This window comes from Prionailurus viverrinus, chromosome A3 (genome assembly GCF_022837055.1).
Source record: "Prionailurus viverrinus isolate Anna chromosome A3, UM_Priviv_1.0, whole genome shotgun sequence".
In the NCBI taxonomy this organism is placed as follows: domain Eukaryota; kingdom Metazoa; phylum Chordata; class Mammalia; order Carnivora; family Felidae; genus Prionailurus; species Prionailurus viverrinus.
The window spans coordinates 96635564-96656147 of NC_062563.1; the positions used below are offsets into that span (position 1 = coordinate 96635564).

At 36.7% G+C, this 20584-nt stretch overlaps 1 protein-coding gene across 4 annotated transcripts in view; it reads left to right on the top strand.

Moving 5' to 3' along the window:
- CTNNA2 (catenin alpha 2) overlaps positions 1-20198 on the top strand; it is a 1116199-nt gene extending 1096001 nt beyond the window's left edge. For 2 of the 4 annotated variants that reach the window (XM_047854186.1, XM_047854188.1), the window contains 2 exons: positions 16458-16574; positions 19027-20198. In XM_047854186.1, coding sequence (XP_047710142.1) covers positions 16458-16574; positions 19027-19314 — 405 coding nt within the window. In that variant the 3' untranslated portion in view covers positions 19315-20198. The remainder of the gene's footprint in view (positions 1-16457; positions 16575-19026) is intronic. The other 2 variants (XM_047854187.1, XM_047854189.1) reach the window with 1 other exon arrangement.
- Positions 20199-20584: the final 386 nt, after the last annotated feature.

The window sequence follows — 20584 nt, forward strand, 5'->3', positions numbered from 1 at the left end:
GGTGAAAGTGGATCAGTATTATTAACCCCATTTTACAGCTGAAAGTTACTATAGTGTCTAAAACTTTCACAGTCAGTAGCTGATACAAGCAAGGTTAGAGCCAGTTTTCTCTGATGGGCAGTCTTATGCTTTATTCAGGGTAAAGATGTTGCTGGTCCTAGTAGTTGAACTAGTCATTTAACAAGAGATATAGGAAATAGTCTGTGGCAGATGATATAGATGACGGCAACAACCAATACATATTGGGTTCTTAAAATTTATGTCAGTCAGCCTGACGTCATATCATGGTGTCCATCATAGAGTAAAAAGCTAAGTTGTTGAAATTTTGAATAAAGGTTTTTAATGATATGTGAATAAATAGCAAATGCTATCTATGGTAGCTAGAGAAAAGAAGAATTATAGCTTATATATTTTTCAGTTTTTTTATTCATTTTTTGAGAGAGAGAGTAAGCAGAGGAGGGGCAGAGAGAGAGGATCCCAAGCAGGTTCTGCACTTTCAGCACGGAGCCCAATGTGGGACTGGAACTCATAAACCATGAGATTGTGTCCTGAGCCAAAATAAAGAGTCGTTTGCTCAACTACTAAGCCACCCAGGCACCCCAAATTCTAGGTTGTACTTAATCAAGTTGTTTTTGAACATGTAGATGACTTTAATTGCAGGCAAGAAACTGAGTAGTAGATGATATCTCTGCTTCTTACCTTGCTCATATCTCATGTGAATCATGATTGCAAGATTGAACGTTAGTGTGACTTTTTTTTCCCCTTTGTGGCTTAGGAAAATTCACCTCATTACTGCTTGGTCATGTGACTCATACTTGTGAAAATTTGGAAGAATACATCTAACTCATGCTTAGCCCTAGATAAATGGCACCAATAGCCAGGAATAGAGTTCAGAGCAGCAAAGCACTATGGTAGATTTGCCTGGTCAAAGAAGACTGGATATTATTTGTCACATGGACTGAACCCCATTTTTACCAGATATGAATTTTTTGAACTCAAGTTCACACAAAAAAATCTGTATTTTTTTTTCTCATATGTAAAGAATGGATGGTGGTATCTACCTTATATTTCTTTCAAAAATTTGGGATCATGTGTTAAGACACCATGCAAACACAACTCATGCCTCACAGATGCTGGTACTATTAATGAGGGAGATGATCTTTAATAATGAAAACTCAGTACTTTATACATAGAAAGCAATACACACAAAGATTTAAATTGTGGATGTTTTCTGAGCAAAGGATAATGCTAACTGTACCCATGAAGCACAGTAAGAGGAAGAGGTCATAAGATTTGTGGAGCAGTTTGGCTAACATTTATTTTCTCTATTATGTGGCTGAATTCCACTCTCCTGCCACTATCAGTAATTGAGTACTCTTCCATGGAAGAATGAATAGGTAGAAGCATGGAGAGTTGGGCACTATGCTAGACATTGATCCCAAGTTTGTCTTTGGATAAGCTTTTTCATCTCTTATTTCCTCATCCAAAAATTTGCAATTTTCAATAATATGTAGCAAATATTTATGGAATACCAATTTTCCAGACAGTTGTAGGTGTTCAGGATATAGCAGGGAATGGGGAAAAGTAAACCCAGAAGAAAACATTTGTTTGACTTGGTGATGACTGTATGAAAAAAATAATAAAACAAGGCAAGAATAGCAAATTAGGGAGGTAGGGTGGGAATGGAGTCATAATTTGAAAAGGAAGGTTTTCAGTAAGATGTTGGTATTTCACTGAAGATCTGATGGGGATGAGGGACCAAGCCTTACAGTTTCTGTGGGAACAGCATTCTAGGCAGAGGCAGTAATAAGCACAAAGTTCTTAAAGTATAGGCAAGACTGGTGTGTCCAAGCAATAGGCAAGGCATGTTTATAGCTTTTGATTTTACTCATACTGAGATGGGAGACTACGGGACAATGTTAAACAGAAAAATGACATTATTTGAGGTCATTGAATAGGATCAATCCGGCTTTTGTTTAAGAATAAAGAATGGGGCGCCTGGGTGGCGCAGTCGGTTAAGTGTCCGACTTCAGCCAGGTCACGATCTCGCGGTCTGTGAGTTTGAGCCCCACGTCAGGCTCTGGGCTGATGGCTCAGAGCCTGGAGCCTGTTTCCGATTCTGTGTCTCCCTCTCTCTCTGCCCCTCCCCCGTTCATGCTCTGTCTCTCTCTGTCCCAAAAATAAATAAACGTTGAAAAAAAAAATTAAAAAAAAAAAAAAGAATAGACTAAAGAAGGTAAAAAGGGATGAGGAGCAAGGAAATTAGAGGAAGATAGTACAACAATCCAGGAACAGATTCTGAGGACTGGGCCAATGTAGTAACAGTAGAGAAGGTGAGGTCAAACAATGGGTATAGTTCAAAAACTGTTGACAAGATATAATGGCAGATTGGAGGCTAGATCTGAGAGAACAAGATGTATAACACAAGGTTCTGGGTTTTTAACCTAAACAGTTGGAAAACTGTGTTGCCAATGACTATAGGAGGAGCAGGTTTTAGGGAGAGGTGGGGTTAATCATAGAACCTTTCTATCTCTGGAATGTTGGGAAGAGTCAATAAGATCAGCTTAGAATCTTCTTTGTTAAAGTAACAAGTCTTGCAAGAACCTGAAGTAGTATCTAGGTGGAAGTTAAAGACTCAATGGTTACAACTAATTGAGTTGTGCTCTGAACTAAAGATAGGAAACCTCCACCTGAATCTGTGACAGCCTACACTGTGAGTGCTTGGAAATTACTCGAATACGTGAGAAAATTGATAATGGGTTACATCTCACAATGGGAAAAGAAGTGACCAGGAAGAAAGCAAAAGATTTGGAGGGTATTATTCTATGTCTACTCAACAAATGTTTTAAAGTAGGCAGAAAAATGTATTCAATTATTAAAAAAAGGCTATGTATTAAATGCTCTAATTTAAAATGAGGTTAATTAAAATTACTGGTTTTACTATGCAATATACTGAAGACCTCTTATGAATCTTGAATAATGATATCCATTTCTTCTTGTTGTAATTCTCATTTCTCTAATGAAAGAAGAGTTAATTTTAGGTTAATACAGTGAATTATTTTACCCAGTTACATATGTGTCTAAAAGTTTTCTGCATTATATTTAAGATACCATTCTTTATGAATTATGAGGACAAATTATGATAATGAGGGAGAAATGATATTAATATGCTACTCTTACAGCATAGCCTTTTATAGGGGGAGGGGTTTAGATGGCCCATCATGTATATAGTGTGTTTAATCTGTTTTCTAAAACATTTATTTATTTCAATTGATGTATAGTCAACACACAAAGTTATATGAGTTTCAGGTGTACAACTTAGTGATTGGAGAACTCTGTTACACTATGCTTACAAGGATAGCCACCATCTGTCATCGTACAAAAATAGTATTACAATACAATTGACTATATTTCCTATGCTGTACCTTTCAGCCCCATGACTCACTTATTCCATAACTAGAAACCTGTACCTCCCACTCTCTTTCATCTATTTTTCCCATTCCCCTCCCAGTCCTTCCCTCAGGCAACTTCCAGGTTTTTCTCTGTATTTATGGGTCTATTCCTGCTTTATTTGTTTGTTCATTTGTTTGGGTTTTCAGAGTCCACATATGAGTGAAATTATATTGTATTTGTCCTTATCCAACTTATTTCACTTAACCTAATACTCTCCAGGTCCATGCATGTTGTTGCAAGTGGCAAAATCTCATTCATTGTTATGGCTGAATAATATTGCATTGTATGTATCATACCACATCTTCATCCATCCATGGGTTGCTTCATATCTTACTTCTACCGTAGATAATGCTATGATAAACCTATGGGTGCATATATCTTTTCGAATTACTGGTTTAGTTTTTGGGGGCTGATAAATGCCCTGTAGTGGAATTACTAGATCATGTAGTATTTCTATTTTTAATTTTTTGAGGAGTCTCCATACTGTTTTATGTATTGGCTGCACTGATTTACATTTCTACCAACAGTGCATGAAGGTTCCCTTTTCTCCACATCCTTGCCAATATTTACTTCTTGTCACTTTGCTATTCTGACATGTGTGAGCTAATACCTCATTGTTGTTTTGATTGGCATTTCCCTGATAATAAGTGACACTGAGCGTCTTTTCATATCTGTTGGCCATCTGTAGGTCTTATATGGAAAAATGTCTATTTAGATCCTCTGTTCATTTTTAAGTCAAACTGTTTTTTTGTTTTTTGTTTTTGTTTTTTGGTGGGGAGTTGTGTAAGTACTATATCTGATAAGGTGTTCATATTTAAAATATATATTTGCAAATAACTTCTCTCATTCAGTAGGTTGCCTTTTTTTTATAGTTTCCTTTGCTGTGCAAAAGCTTTCTATTTTGGTATAGTCTCAATAGTTTATTTTTGCCTTTTTGTTGTTGTTGTTGGTTGGTTTTTGCCTGAGGAGACATAGGTAGAAAAATGTTGCTAAGGCCATGTCAAAGAGATTACTGCCTATGCTTTCTTCCAGGACTTTGTGTATGGTGTAGGAAAGTGGTCCAGTTTCATTCTTCTGTGTATAGCTGTCCATTTTTCCCAGTACCATTTATTGAAGAGATTGTCTTTTCTCCAATATATTCCCTAACATGCTCTCGCCCTCTTTGTCATTAATTGACCATATAACTGTGGATTTATTTCTGGACTCTGTTTTTCTTCCATTGATCTGTTTTCGTGCCAGTACCATACTGTTTTTATTACTACAGCTTTGTAGTATACTTTGAAGTCTTGGATTGTGACACCTCCAGCTTTGTCCGTTCTCAAGATTTCTTTGGCTGTTCAGGGTCTTTTGTAGTTCCATACAAATTTTAGACTCCCTTGTTCTAGTTCTGTGAAAAGTGCTATTGGTACTTTGATAAGTATTACATTGAATCTGTAGATTTGAGTAGTAGGGACATTTTAGCAATATTCTTCTGATACATGAGCATGATATATCTTTACATTTGTGTGTGCCATCTTCTATTTCTTTCATTAATGTTTTATAGTTTTCAGTATACAGGTCTTTTACTTCCTTGGTTAAGTTAATTTCTAGTTATATTCTTTTTGGTACAATTGTAAAAGGAATGATTTTCTTAATTCTCTTTCTGCTACTCTGTTATTAGCGTATAGAAATGCAACAGATTATTATAAATGACTTTTGTACCCTGTGACCTTGCTGAAATTATTTTAATAATTTTTTGGTGAAATCTAGTGTTTTCTACATTTAATATTATCTCCTATATAAATAGTGACAGTTTCACTCCCTTACCAATTTGGATGCCTTTTATGTTTGTTGTCTAATTGCTGTGGCTAGAACTTGGAGTAGTATGTTGAATAAAAATGGCAAGATTTGACACCCTTGTTGTTTTCCTGACAGTAGATGAAAAGCTCTTAGTTTTTCACCATTGAGTATGATGTTAGGTGTGACCTTTATTATGTTCAGAAATGTTTCCACTAAACCTACTTACTTTGTTGAGAGTTTTTATTATGAATGAATGTTGAATTTTGTCAAACACTTTTTCTGCATCTATTGAGATTATTTAATTTTTATTCTTTGTTTTGTTAGTGTGATGTATCATGCTGATCTATGGATATTAAACTGTCCTTGCACTGCCAGCATAAATCCAATTCATTGTGGTGAATGATACTTGTAATGCATTGGTAAATGTAATTTACTAACACTTTGTTGAGGATTGTTGGATCTATGGTCATCAGGCTGTAGTTTTTTGTTGTTTTGTTTTATAGTGTCTTTGGTTTTGGTGCCATAATTCTGGCCTTGAAGAATGAATCTGGAAGCTTTCTTCCCTATTCTATTTTTTTAGAACAGTTTGAGGAGAATAGGTATTAACATTTTACTTTAAATTTTTGGTGGAATTCACCTGTGAACCCATCTGGTCCTGGACTTCTGTTCATTGGGAGTTTTTTGACTGTTAATGCAATCTCATTACTGTTCAGATTACCTACTTCCTCTTGGCTCAGTTTTGGAAAATTATATGTTTCTAGGAATTTATCCATTTCTTCTAATGTTTTGTAGCTGTCTTATACAATCATTTGTATTTCTGTGGTGTTGGTGGTTAATTCTCTTTCTTGATGAGACTTTCTAAAGGTTTATCAATTCTGTTTATCTTTTCAAAAAACAACTCTTGATTTCATTGATTTTTTCTTTGGTTATTTAGTCTCTATTTCACTTATTTCTGGGTTCTGATCTTTATTTCCCTCTGTATACTAACTTTGTACTTTTATTCTTCTTTTTCTAGTTCCTGAAGGTATAAGATTATTTAAGATTGCTTCTGTTTCTTGAGGTAGTCCTGGATTGTATAAATTTACTCTTACAATGGCTTTTGCTGTGTCCCAGTGATTTTGGGCTGTTTTAATTTTTCTCCATTTTTAAATTTCATTATTAATATCTTTGTCAGCATGTTGACTGTTAGTGCCATGATGTTTAGCCTCCAAAGGTTTGTGTTTTTTCCATGTTTTTTTCTTGTAATTGATTTCTAGTTTCATACCATTGTAGTTGGCTAAGATGCAGGATATGATTCCTGTCTTTTTGAATTTATTGAGACTTGCTTTAGGGAATAATAGGTTATATAACCTGGAGAATAGTTTTTGGATGGAATGTTCTGTACACATTTATTAAATTAAGCTGGTGCAGTGTGTTATTCAAAGACACTGTTTCCTTCTTGACTTTCTGCCTGGATGATCTATCCATTGATATAAGTGGGCTGTTTAAATTCCTTATTATTCTATTGCTGTCCATTTCTCCCTTTATATCTGTTAATATTTGCCTTATATATTTAGGTGCTCCAATGTTGGTTGCATAGATATTTGTAGTCTCTTGTAGAGACTTTTTCTTTCTATTTAAATTCTATGTGTGTCTTTAGGTCTGAAGTCAGTGTCTCTAGGCAACATATAGATAAGTACTATTGTTTTTTTTTTTTTGTACATTCCATCACCTTATGTCTTTTGGACAATTTAGACCACTTACATTTATTTTTTTTAATGTTTGTTTATTATGAGACAGAGAGAGAGAGAGAGAAACTATCAGCCTAGGGCCCAGTGCTGGACTCGAACTCACAAAATGTGAGATCATGACCTGATCCCAAGCCAAGAATTGGACACTTAACTTCATGAGCCACCCAGGTGCCCCTAGACCATTTACATTTAATTATTGATAGGCTTCTACTTACTGGCATTTTGTTCACTGTTTTTGAAGTTCTAGATTCCTTTCTTTCCTTGTAATTGATGAATTTCGCTAGTTTTATGCTTGACTATTTTTTGTGTATTATAGGTTTTTACCATGAGGTTAATATAGAACATATGAACTATATAGTGGCCCATATTAAGTTGATAGTCACTCCAGTTCAAACACATTCTAAAAAAAAAAAACCTGTTTTGAGTCCCCCTTCCATATTGTCATATTTTACATCTTTTTGTGAATCGCTTTAACTCATTTTTTTAGATATAATTGAGTTTACTACTTTTGTTCTTTAGCCTTCATGCAGCCTTTACTATATGTTTGCTTTTACTCATAAAATGTTTTTTTCCTAAGTTTTCTTCTAGTTATGCCCTGTTCTTTAAATGGGTTTTATCTTCTTTGCTAACTCTCATGAATTGTTAGTGATTGATTGGGCTGTGTTTTGAGAATTCTGAGATCATGTTTAAGACAAAGGGCTATTGTTTACTGGCCATGCCTACTAAATGTACCAGTGAAGGAAGAAATGGTAGCAAGTATGATAAACATCAACCATCCTTGCATTATTGGTTTTGGAAGAGACTTGGAGCATTGAGAAGTAGAGCTTTTCTTGAGGTTCTCCACTGTGTTTTGTTTTTCACCTGTCCTACTCCTGGCCTTCCCAGACCACAGCTCAGGAACTGTACTTCCCTTAGATTTTGACTTCTAATCACCCCAGATTTTTTTCAAAGGAAGATCTATTCTCAAATTCTACCCTTTGGTAACTTACTTCCTTGATAAATACGAGCACAGTCCAGTGAAAGGTACCAACAGTATTGGAAGCTTGTTGGATAGGACTTGACAGTACCCCTAAAGAATATATAGATCCAAAACTGTGAGTCTTTTGCTGGATTTAGATGACAAGATAGGTCAGTCGTAAGTAGAGATGGCAGGTGCTACATCCAGTGGGCTAAAAATTAAAGAGGGATCATTTTGTGGGGAAACATTTAAAACTTTAGAAAACCAGTCTAGGGAACCCAGTTGTTCATGTTTTGATAGAGATTAAGCACCGGGCTTAGGAGGTTGATCTTCAGTGTTTGATGGGCCTTCCTAGGCCAAAAGGTGCTCCTTTTGTGTAACTGTTACATGCTAGAATTTTGTGTATTCAATATAATTAACAGTGTCATTATTTTGTGGTGTATAATGGTTCAATAATTCTATATATTACTCAGGACTCCCCATGATAAGTGTCCACCTCAGTCCTCTTCATCTATTTCACTTAGCCTTCCATTCACCTCTCCTCTGGCACTCACTAGTTTGTTCTCTGTTTGCCTTATTTTGTGTCTTAAATTCTACTTATGAGTGACATCATATGGTATTTGTCTTTCATACTCTCTAGGTCAATCTATGTTGTAAATGCTAAGATTTCACTCTTTTTATATAGATGACTAATATTCTATTGTGTGCATGTATATATAAACTGCATCTATTGATGGGCACTGGGGTTGCTTGCATGCCTTGGCTATTATAAATAATGCTCAAATAAGCAGAGTAGTCCATGTATCTTTTAAATTAGTGTCCTTGTTTCATTTGGGTTAATACCCAATAGTGGAATTACTGGATATTGTAATTTAAGTTTTTGAGAAACCCCTATACTGTTTTCCACAGTGGCTGTACCAGCTTGCATTCCAACCAATACTTGTTATTTCTGGTGCCTTTGATTTTAGTGAAAGGGGTACCAGTTTTTAGGTGAAAGAAATTTTGACCGAAATTGAGAGCCTGAATTTTAGGCCCTGTAAGTGGTTGGGGAAAATATTTCATACTATTTCTTTTGTTGCCTCTCAAATTAGAGGTGTAAATATCACTTTCATAGACTAGATTACCTTCTCTATATCTCTAACTATAGCCATTTTCTTTTCTTCTTTCAGTCTTTCTCCAACCCCAATGAAGCCCAAAATGTTCTTAGACATTATGAGTGTCATATATATAGGTAAAACCCCCATATTTTCTTGTACTGAATCTTGATTTATAATTTCCTCCTTCTGAAGAGTTGAGTAGTATTAGAAAACATACTAATCTTTTGATACTTTTCTATTCCCCTTGTGAATTTCTTCATGTCTTTATTCCCTATCACATTAAAACTGATATACAGGCATTGAGAGCAAGCCAAAGTGGCGGTAACTTCAGTAAGAAGAGGTTTGGAAAAAGTCCAAATGCATGATAGCAGGGGGAACCTTTAAAGGAGAAAGTGAAGAAGAGGAAGTAGAATCCAAGAAATATAATTTTAAAAGATCATTTTGGACTCAAATAGTCATTTAAGGAAACATGGATCACAACAATAATAAAAGCTTAAAATTGGTTATGGGCCTACCATTTGCCAGACACTTAGCTCTGAGGGCATTCTCTCATTTAATACTTAAAATCTTTAAATAAAAATGAAACAAGCACTTTCTAGGATGATTGAGGTAGAGCTAGGTTAGGTAGCTCTTTCAAAATCACATAGCCAGTATCAGTCCAAGTAGGGTTTGAACTCCAGAGCCCAAATTTTCCTTCACTATAAGGGAGGAAAATATGGAAAGGTGAGGGGAGAAGAGGAGGTCGCACCTGATATGTAAGAATATATTGGGAAAGGGGTCTAGGATGTTGAGGAGAGGCAACAAAACCGCCTCAGGAAAAAGACTGTTTATCTACAATTTACATAGCAACAAAAGCTTCAACCAGCTCTTTCAAGCCCCCCCCCCCACCATGATAAGGGGAGGGTCTTGAGCTGGATGAGAGTTTACTTTCCCCAACATATAATGCCATGTAACACAACTCCTAGTGGTTGAATGTGAAGGGAAGTAAAAGAAAGTAATTATCAAAGGCCTTCTGATTATGCTTACTCACCAAGCACAGTCTTCTAGCATCCAAATCTGTGGTCCTTGACTTTTGTCTATTCTTTTCTGAATTGTTGCACATTGCATGCTGGAGCCTAGGAGACATTTCATAAGGTGTTAAATAGTCTTCATCATGTATCAATAGGTTGTCTTAGGTATGTCTCCCAGTCATGATGATAATGCTTAGGGAAATCAGTCAAAGGTAGTACTAGCTGGCTCTCCTACAGGGAAGGTGAAAGGAGCATTAGTCCTTTGACAAGTTACAATCCAAGGTTCATACTATGTAGTGAGGACATGCTCACGATAACAGATAAGATCAGCAATCAATGCGTGCTATATTTATGTGACACAAAGATGATCTTTTGACCCAGGAATATCTCCCAGTCCTGTGGGTGCCTAAAAATCTATTGGCACCACTGTTGCCTGAGGTTCTTTTGTTATGTGACAACAATCCAGAGAAGGCTCTGGGTCAGGAAATCTTGAAGTATCAGAGAAGGAAGAAGCATAGAAAAAAGAGATACAGAGTCCTAGATTAACAGACATGTGTGTTCCTAACTTTCCAAGGGCCAACACCTCTTGATATTCCGACTTCTCCTTGGGATTCCAAGGTTAGCAAGAATGCCTTGTTGTGGGTTGAGGGGGAAAAAATGTTCTGCCTTTAATAGTGAGAAAAAAAATGGCTCTAAGCCATATTTAGGAAATTTGTTGACTGTAATTAAGCCTTCATGGGAGTCCCCAAGGTTTACTTACCTATAATTGAAAAAATGCAAATGAAGACAGTTAATCAGTGGACTGGCTGACTATGAAGTGCTACTACCTACCTAAATGAATTAAAAACAAAGACACAAATTTGTCCAGTTGAAAAAGTTATCTGAGAGCCAATTGGTAAATTTCTCAGCAGTGCTATGGAGATTTTTTTTTTCTTAGATGGCAGTGCTTTTCTCCTAAGACCTTTGCCAACTTAATCTTGAGCCATTACATACAGATTTCATAACAACTGGCCTTCAGCAGTTGTAGAGCACCAGCTGCCTCCCTGGCATCATTCAAGTAGCCCTGCAGAAAAAAATAACAGACCTCTTATCCTCTACGTCGTGATTGATCCACTACTTAGACTTGTAAAACATTTGCTCTTCAAGATACCACAGTGAAATGGGAATACCCCTGGGATTAAGCCAACTCTTCAGGAGTTATCCCACAGTACTGTAGCTGTCATTTATGAAAGATCATTACGTGTTCTAATGTTACTAGGCTTAGTGCACTTTTTTCTTGGAGGATTATTGCAGCATACCAATGGTGATCATTTCACATCAGATACCATACTTGTTAATCTATTCAGCTAATTTTTATCACCCGATTTAAAATAATCTCCCCCCTACTTTGAACTTCATTTAATACTTATGTCTTCTGTTTAATGATTTCATTAATCAAACCACTCCTGTTATGGTATCAGCTATAGGAACAAGAATAAATAGACCATCATTTAGATAAAAATACTTGTCAGCAATCTGGTAGAAACAAAAAATGGTATTAAACAATTCCATTTAAATATAGAAGTAGATATATAGTACATGATGAATCTGTGTTATAAGCTGTGTCAAGTAGTTTTTAACAATTCCGTCAAAACGTGACCTCTAGGAGAAAGGAGGCAAAGAAGTTTCTTTTTCCATGCGCCTCAGCAGCTTTTGAGGGAGCAAAGTGTCGCAGCTAACTAATAATGCCTGCCAGGGCCACCATAATGATGAGGGGCAAATTCCTGCCCTATGTTCACCACTGTCACTATATTATCCAGAAGGAATGTGGTTTTGCTAACTTAGTTCACTGTTGTTTGATGAAGAGTGAGTGGACGAGAACACTGAAATGAGGGTTTACCACAAAGGAGTTGTCTTATTTGCAAGTGTGTAAACATCCATAAAGCAGGGAAAGATTTGGTTAGGCTGAACCTTTTCACCCTGCCTTTGTTTGCTTGAGTTATTTATTACCCTGGACTTGCTAGACCTTTTAAAAAGTGTTACTGATATAGACCAGGGAAGAAGTAGGCAGGTATTTCAAATGTATCACAGTTTCTAAGGAGATCAAATATCTTTTCAAAGCCTCATGGATTTTTAAAACATGAAATGTTCTTCTTGGTGGATAATAGGCTCCAATACTCTGGGTTTCTAACCTCCCATTCATTAACAGCAAAGCAGACTTGTAGCAAAGGTGGGTTTTTGTTTTTTTGGTTTTTTCTTCCTGCAAGCAATTTGTGACTCCTTTTGGGGCGATAACTGTTTAAATATAAATAAATGACCAGCTCCAGTAGAATGATTCCAGTTTTCTCAAAGTGTTTACTTTCAATTTATTGTCAGTTCTCTCATTACAACTTTCTTCCTGCAAAACACTATCCCCGGCCTGATCATGTATAGTATAGTCCCATTAAAATACTTCTTAGATATGAATACTATGTTATTTCCACTAAAGTATCTTGCAAGAGGCTAAAATGGACTCTATCCATATTTGCAGAACCATTTTTTGCATTCTCAAAATCATTAGCACTATCAGATCTGACTTGAGAAAATATAAATAGCCTAGGTCCAAATGGTCCTGGGTTCCCTGCCCCAGGCATTTCTGAGGTAATTAAGTAATGTTCCTTCATTTTTATACATCAAAATTGTCTTGAAATGAATTTGGTTTCTTTTATTCTGTTTAGCCAGTAGTCCCATGTCATTTGCATTATTTTTAAGCCAAGGACAGATTGCTTGGTACTGGAGATTTCCATGAGTTACCATTTATGGTTTGTTTGTTTATTTATTTATTTATTTATTTATTGGTAAAAATCAGATTTTTTGAAAATAGATTTGTTTCCAGACTATATTACTATCTCTGTATACAATCTTAAAATGGATTAATGCAGAACACATAGTGAAACCCTAATTTTCTTCTGTAATTATATATCTGGCCCTCATAAATTAACATCCTAAGACATTTCCTGTGTCATATATATTTAACCGTGTTTCCCTCCACCTCTTTTACATTACTTTGGACTTTTGACAATGCTGTATGTGTTTTTAAAGGTAGATATTAAGTCTAAATTGCATTTATTTCATCGCTGGATGGCCCCAGGAAGCTCACCATTATTTTCAAGGGTGAAGGATTGCTAATTAACAGAAAGTAGCCTTGGTTGTCAAGGGAATAGTTAAGATATGCCTTGATGATGTTAGGTTTGATCCTGAAAGTATAATGCTGAGAAAAATTTTGGATGTATTGCGCTTATTGGTCAGAGAAAATATCGATTCAGTATTTCATTCAGCATTTTATTCTCCGTTTATGAAAACACTAAATAACGAATATGAAGGGAAGAAGAAATCAGAAATTGACATAAATACCTATAGGATGCAGAGCACTGTTCATGAAATAACTGGGAAGACCAATATAAAGAAAACATGTGGTTTCTTAAAGTTTCATTCTCATAATTTCAACTGTATGTCCCTTTGATAACTTCACTGACATGTAACACAGATGCCTCAAATTCAGAATGTTCAGAGTTAATATTGTAGCACCTCCACTTTCCTCTTATTTCTATCATCTGGGTTAAGAGCGTCAATATATACCCAGGTATATTAACTAGGAATTCCAAAGTTTCCTTTCTTATCACTCAACCATCTAGTCACCAATAGCCACATATTTAATCCATTAAAATGAGTTTAGGATATCACCCCCACAATGACAATTTTCCTACCCTATTTTGTCTTTCTCCCTTTAGCACCGTACATCCTAGCAGACCACTTATCAGAGAGCATTAAACCTTGTGGTTTGTGTGTCTGTGTATGTATATCCAACACAAGCACAGTGGTCGGCACAAAACATATAGTAAGTAGCTAAAGAAATACTTAGACGAACTGTGCAGGTAGAAGGATGGAGGAATAGACTAAAAGAATAAGTGAAAATTCAGCATTTCCAGAAATGTAGATGCACTTTCAATGGAGAGTTTGATTGAGTCACACAATTACATTTGTGTCAAAGTCTATGTGTTTTGAAACTGAACAACTCTTGCAAGGTATAACCCCCATATTCAGGAAATGGTGTAAAATTTACAACATGGGGTTTTAGAAATCTTCTTACAGACGATGCTGTAAATTTTAAGCGTCATTGAAAGTACTTTTCGTGAAAATATTAATCTTTTTTTTTTTTTTAAGTTTTTGTATTTTGAGAGTTGGTGAGTCGGGGAGGGGCAGAGAGGGAGGGAGACAGAGAATCCCAAGCAGGCTCCGCACTGTCAGCCCGGAGCCTGATGTGACTCAAACCCACAAAACTGTGAGATCATGACCTGAGCCAAAATAGAGTCGGACACTTAACCAAATGAGTCACCCAGGTGCCCCTGACAATCTTTATCTTTGACATAAGGAATTAGACAACACAAATATCAATCGATGGAAGAATCACAATTCAGGAACGTCTTCCCTCTTTCTCTATGTTCAAATCACAAAATGAGAATGGTGTAGGGAAAGAGAAATCTATTAGAATTTGAGTGGGGTTAAGAAGAAAAGACTAGTACAGAGGCAGAAAAAGAGCTAGAAAAACCCTATAGAAATGGCTATGAAACAGCTCCCCCACCCTTATTTGCTTTTCATGACTGTAATAGAACAAGATGTGAGGAAACATCTGTTACGTTTTTAAAATAGTACTTTGATATTTTTTAAAAAATGACAGAATTAAGAGAAGCCTGGTTCTGTGGTTAGGGACAGCAGACACGTATGAGATTAAATGGGGAGAATTAATTATTCTAGCATAGGTTGATAGAATGTGATAGATTGTGGCTTCATCTGCCATGCATGGCTCTGGGAAGTGACATCAAGCAATGGTTAGCCATGGACTCTGTAGTTAGACTGTATGGGCTTATGTCTTGGCTTTACCACCTAGCTGCAATGTGATATTTGGCAAGCTGTAAGGCCCCTCTGCAGCCCAACTAGGCATAATAGTATTACATTCAATCTCACAACCATCCCTGAAACAGGTAAGAAAGGAAACTGAGGGGGCTCAGACAGAGACTCACACATACTCATATTTTTAAAATTAACTGAAAATCAGGCCACTTCTCCTAGACTAGATCTAGGGACTGAATGGAATGTCCAATATGAATAAAAAGACTCAAGCAGGAAAAGATACAAGTCTGGGTTTTACTCAGAGTTTAAGCAGTACATATTAAGGAATGTATTAGCTAACTTGAGGAACAGTGGAAATCCAGTCCACTTTAAGGCTGTTATAAAGCTAGGAACATCAGCCCTGGTAAAGGCTTAGAGCACGAAAGTTGCTGAGCTCCATCTAATAGTACAACCAGGCCTTAAAACTATGTAGTGAATGTGCTTCGGAGAAACTAAGCAAGTATAAGAGAAACGTGCAGGAATCAGGTTTCAGTCACTGGTGCCATGAGGGTGAATCCAAGCAAGGAATATGCCCAAAAGCCAGGACTGAGAAAGGCTGAGCACTGGGCAGGAGCACAACTGAGGCCAGGAGATCTAGTCACAAAGAATTCAGGCTTCAAGGTGACACTAAGAGTCAAAAGTGAAATGGTCGCTCTCACCAGACTCAGTCATGATTTGCATAGAATGGTTTCAAGTTTAAGGACAGGCTTCCACCCAGAGTTAATAATTGAGATAGGTTCATTTTGAATGATAAGGTAGTCACTGAAAAACAAGACTCAGAAATTAAATAGTGGTTCAGGTGGTAAGTTTTGGAGGAAAACAGAGGTCCTGACCCCTACTTTTTGCCCATTACTTCAGCAGCAATTTTATTACCTCACTAAACGTTCTATCATTCCTACTTCAAGGACTTTTGGAACTTAAACCATGCAGTTTAATTAAAAGGACAAATGCAAGGTCAGACACCTCCTAAGTAGCCAATTAGTATTGCTTGTTAGGACTTCATTTGTCCATATTCATTTACATACCTTGTTTGAAATGCCATAGTTACAGTACAAATCACAAAACAGAATACAGTTATATTAACTAAGTTTTCCTAAGCCTTGTATTAAAAAATTCTTACCATGTAGCCTTAGTCTTTTTAGTGTACTTTCTTTAGAAAGTGAATTTTTAACAAAACATGCCAGTTGGAAACCAGGTCTCAGTACTATTTTGGACAAGCATAAAGGAGAGCCATTTTTAAATAAAACAAATTCTGATTGTGTCAACAGTGATCTGTCATTAAAATGGGTACAGGGGAATGGCCAAAGTTATCCTTTGGGAATTCAAGTTTTAAGAAACAGTTTCTTATAATTTTAGGTTGGGAGTATTGTCTAGCAGTATAATTTGTTCAGGTTTAGCTGACCAGGTTCCTCAGTCACTAGCTTACCCCTTGCCACAAATCAGTATCCGCCCTACCAGATAGCTTGAATGAAATCATTGGCTTTATATTTCAGAGCTGTCTCACTCTCAATCAATGTATTAGGTTTATTTACAGGATTCCTGCATCAGGCTGGGAGAGCAAAGGGGTTCTGAAGAAGAGACAGGCTATCATATTTTTGCTGCAGAATTAGACACCATCTTTCTGAAAATGGAATCTGTGGTAAAAATTTCCAAATTACTTGTAATTGTTCTCTTTGGATCCACTCAATTATCCCAAGATTTGCTTTCAGAGAACCATTTAATAATGCAATAGATGCATCTTGTCTTATTCTACTTCTACTAATTCTATTGCTCAGAAGCAAATCAACAGAACTGTCCCTGATACCATTCTCCCCTCTCTTTACCCATGGTACACAACAGAATTAACTCACTTTATGAATGATTCTTACTCATTTTTGAAACCTGACAGACTTATAGGAAACCGCCAATTGGCCAAGGGGTATGTTATCTAGCTTCTAAAGAAACTGTGACTGATCTAATTGTCCCAACATTTGCTATCTAGCTCTTTCTTCATTATTTACACTTCTACCTGGGGGTATAATGGAAAAGATGAAAAAGTCAAATTCAGCCATGTAACTGGCCCTGGTATTACCAAACTCATGTATGAGCAAAGTCCTGAAATCACTGGATGAAATAAACCTTCAGATAGTCCTTGGGTTTCATTAATCTAATGGTTCTCAATCTCTAGCATGCATCAGCATCCCCTGGATCACACATTTTTGATTCATGAAGTCTGAGAGTGGCCTAACAGGTTTCCAGGTGATACTGATACTGCTGGTTCATAGATTATACTCAGAGAATCACTGTACTAATCCGTGCTTGGCTTCTCTTCTATTAACATGAATAATCTAGAATTTGCTTTTCCTGAGCTAGCTTTCAAAATCTGTGCTCTATAAATTAAACATTATGGGATAAGCAGTCATTTTGGTATATGTGCACGTTGTACAGTGTAATAGAAGTGGTGAAGTAGTTACTTTATGCATTTGGTTGATTTAATTCACAAAGCAGTCAATTATCTATTTGCTGAATCATGGCTGTAAGCCACAACTCTGTTTCTTTATATTGTGGGGTCAATGTAATAATGACCTTTAATCTGTTTTTTTTTAATAGTGAGACCTCAACTCTATGGTATTACAAGGAATTCATGAATAGAAGGAATCTTCCATTGTTTTCCCCAATGATATGACTTTATGAGCTTCTTTGGTGACAGGAGTACTGAGAGCTCATTTGTCAAAAAAAAAAAATTTAAGTTTAGCATCACATTTATTTAGCTCTAATCAATATATGGGCCAGAGAACAGCCTGAGCAACAGCACCACAGAGGCCTTAGATGTAACTTCTAATGTGTCCAGTCACTGCATGGGATGTACTGTGGTCACAAAAAATGGCAAGAAGTTAAAGTGAGAGCAGGTCACATCACATAGGGGAACCACAGAGTGTTAGGTCCCTTAGCTTAAAAACTTTGCTAATCACCTTGCACCAAGAAGGTTGTATATATCTAACTCCCATTTGCTAATGCAGCTATAGCCCATCAATCTCAACGAGGAGAAACATTCTTGCAATTCTTCATTTAACTGCAATGGATACATTTCCTTAGCCAACTGTTAATTCTTTCCTTTTACTAGGTCGCTTGTAAAATCCTGGCTGAAAGGGAGTCTGGGAAATGTAGTTTTGAACTTTTCCAGCATATATAGTCCAGGAAGTGAAGCAGGTTGAAACAGATATTGAATGCTTTTGTATACAATATATATACCACACTGCCAAACTGGTTAAAGACAGAAAAGAGGTGAAATAAAAACATACCTGGTCTTAGAGTCTAACGATGAGCTTCTAAACCTACTCTAAGTTGTGACTTGTAGTATTTTAAAAGTTATCCTACCCAACAGTGTGGCATTATGGTACAGTCTTTAAGGACTTCATCACTTAAGCAAGTATAAACTTGTGAACATTATAAGACCTCTACATGCACCAGCTCTCTCATCATAAAATGCAGTGACAATAACTGCTCCCTCTAGGGTGCTTGTGAATTAAATGGGGAAATACAAAGTTCTTAAAATAGTTTGCCACAGAGTGAGCATCAATATTTCATTAGCATGTGGCTATAAGAGTCTTACTGAATGCTCTCTGACCTACAAGAACCTAACATAATTATTTTTGTAGGAGGAATGTTCAAGACCTGAAAATAGTTAAATAAATATTCAAGCCCAACGAATACCTCATGAAAGGCAGTGCAGCATGGCTATGTCTCTCTGCTTAGCTGCCTGCATCCCTACAAATCTTGAGCTCAAGCTCTAGAAATGCTCTATAAAAAGATACTTCCACTGGAACAGCCATACAACTGAGATGTAACCCTGTTACATCTAAAACCCTGTTTTAGAAAGCTGTGCCTTATAGAGTACCCTCTTTTTTTAATCTTTTTACCTTGGGATTAAGTATAGAAGAGAATGACTTCTTTGTAGCTTGTTCACTTTGTCACGTAATAATTTTCTCTTTTTGGTCAATATTGAATATTTGCACAAGCACAACACTGTTTGAACTGTGCAGCTACACCGCCATCTTGTGAATGATGTGCTGTGACTAACCCAGATGTATTTCTTTGTCCTCCCACTTTAGCTGGACAGTGCCACATCACTCATCCAGGCAGCTAAAAACCTGATGAACGCTGTTGTCCTCACAGTGAAAGCATCCTATGTGGCCTCAACCAAATACCAGAAGGTCTATGGGACAGCAGCTGTCAACTCACCGGTTGTGTCTTGGAAGATGAAGGCTCCAGAGAAGAAGCCCCTTGTGAAGAGAGAAAAGCCTGAAGAATTCCAGACACGAGTTAGACGAGGTTCCCAGAAGAAACACATTTCGCCTGTACAGGCTTTAAGTGAATTCAAAGCAATGGATTCATTCTAGGACGATAGGCTTTAATAAAGAAAGCATTTTTTCCCCTTTCCTTTTCTTTTTAATCCCATTTTTGTATGCATACCTGCTGACTCGTATGCCTCTGGCATGGGGTAATTAAGGGAGCAGTGTCTGTTTGCATGTAAGATAAGATGTGATCAATACTACTGATTCATCAGTAGCCAGGGAGGGAACAGGGACTACCTGTCCTGAGGTGGCACAGAGCTGTCCTTTGCAACATTCTCATAAAATTGGGCAAAGAGTTCGCATCGCAATGTTTATGGGAGTGGGTGGGATGGGGATAATAAACTTAATTCTACAAAAGCAAACTCTAATGCATGCAAGAATCATTAGGTTGGCAGGTATCTTAATAAGTGAAAAATCTGGAAGTCTAATGGTAGAACATAAAGCTTGTATTGCTTCTGTTTCAGTGCAAAAATGTACTAGCCAATACGCTCAAGTGTGTGGCCCACAAATTGAACAATTTAACTTTGAAGTCACATCCATGATATTATGTGGATTTTTTACTAAGGAGAAACTAACTCGTCCAGCCAAAATGTCTCTTTTAATCTGTATTCTATTCTTTCTCTCGTAGTACTGCCATTACTAGTGCTCATATTTTCAATTTTCCCCCCTTTGCTGAAAACAAACACTTATTTGAGACAATTCTAATCCTTCTGGGAGCACTGGAAGCACAATATGGTGATAATTCTTTTCCTTTAAAAAATGTGAACTATGGTATCGCTAGAAATAGGAGGCCCAGTGGTGGAATGTTAGAAGAATGGAAACTGACGACGTGTGAAGGTTTAGAGGCAAATACATAGGTGTAGCTTGGAGTGCTGGTATCTAATATGCCATTGTATCCACTAACTCAAAATAAACACATATAATCTGGACATCTGAAGAATGCTTCTTTTTTTAATGCATACTTAATAAAAGAAATGCATTTTGTTTTTTAGAAATTGGAGGTAAAAGGGTGATATCTCTGCGTCATCTCTACAGTCTAGAAATTGTTTTGGTTTTTATTTCATGTTTTCCTACTTGTTTTTTATTCACTTTCAACTAATCTAAAATGACAGTGTCATGTCTGAGACTTATCTGGGCCATATTCAGCCCTGGGATAAACTTAAGAAACATAATGTGTTCTCAAAAACTGGAAAAAGTCGAGGTTTGTAGGGAGGCTCATTAATTACAAAATATTTGAATTTTGAAAAGAAGGCCTCTGTCCCATTAGCAAGGAAAAGTTGGCTGTAGTCTTTCAGCTATGGCTTCAGAAGTGAGG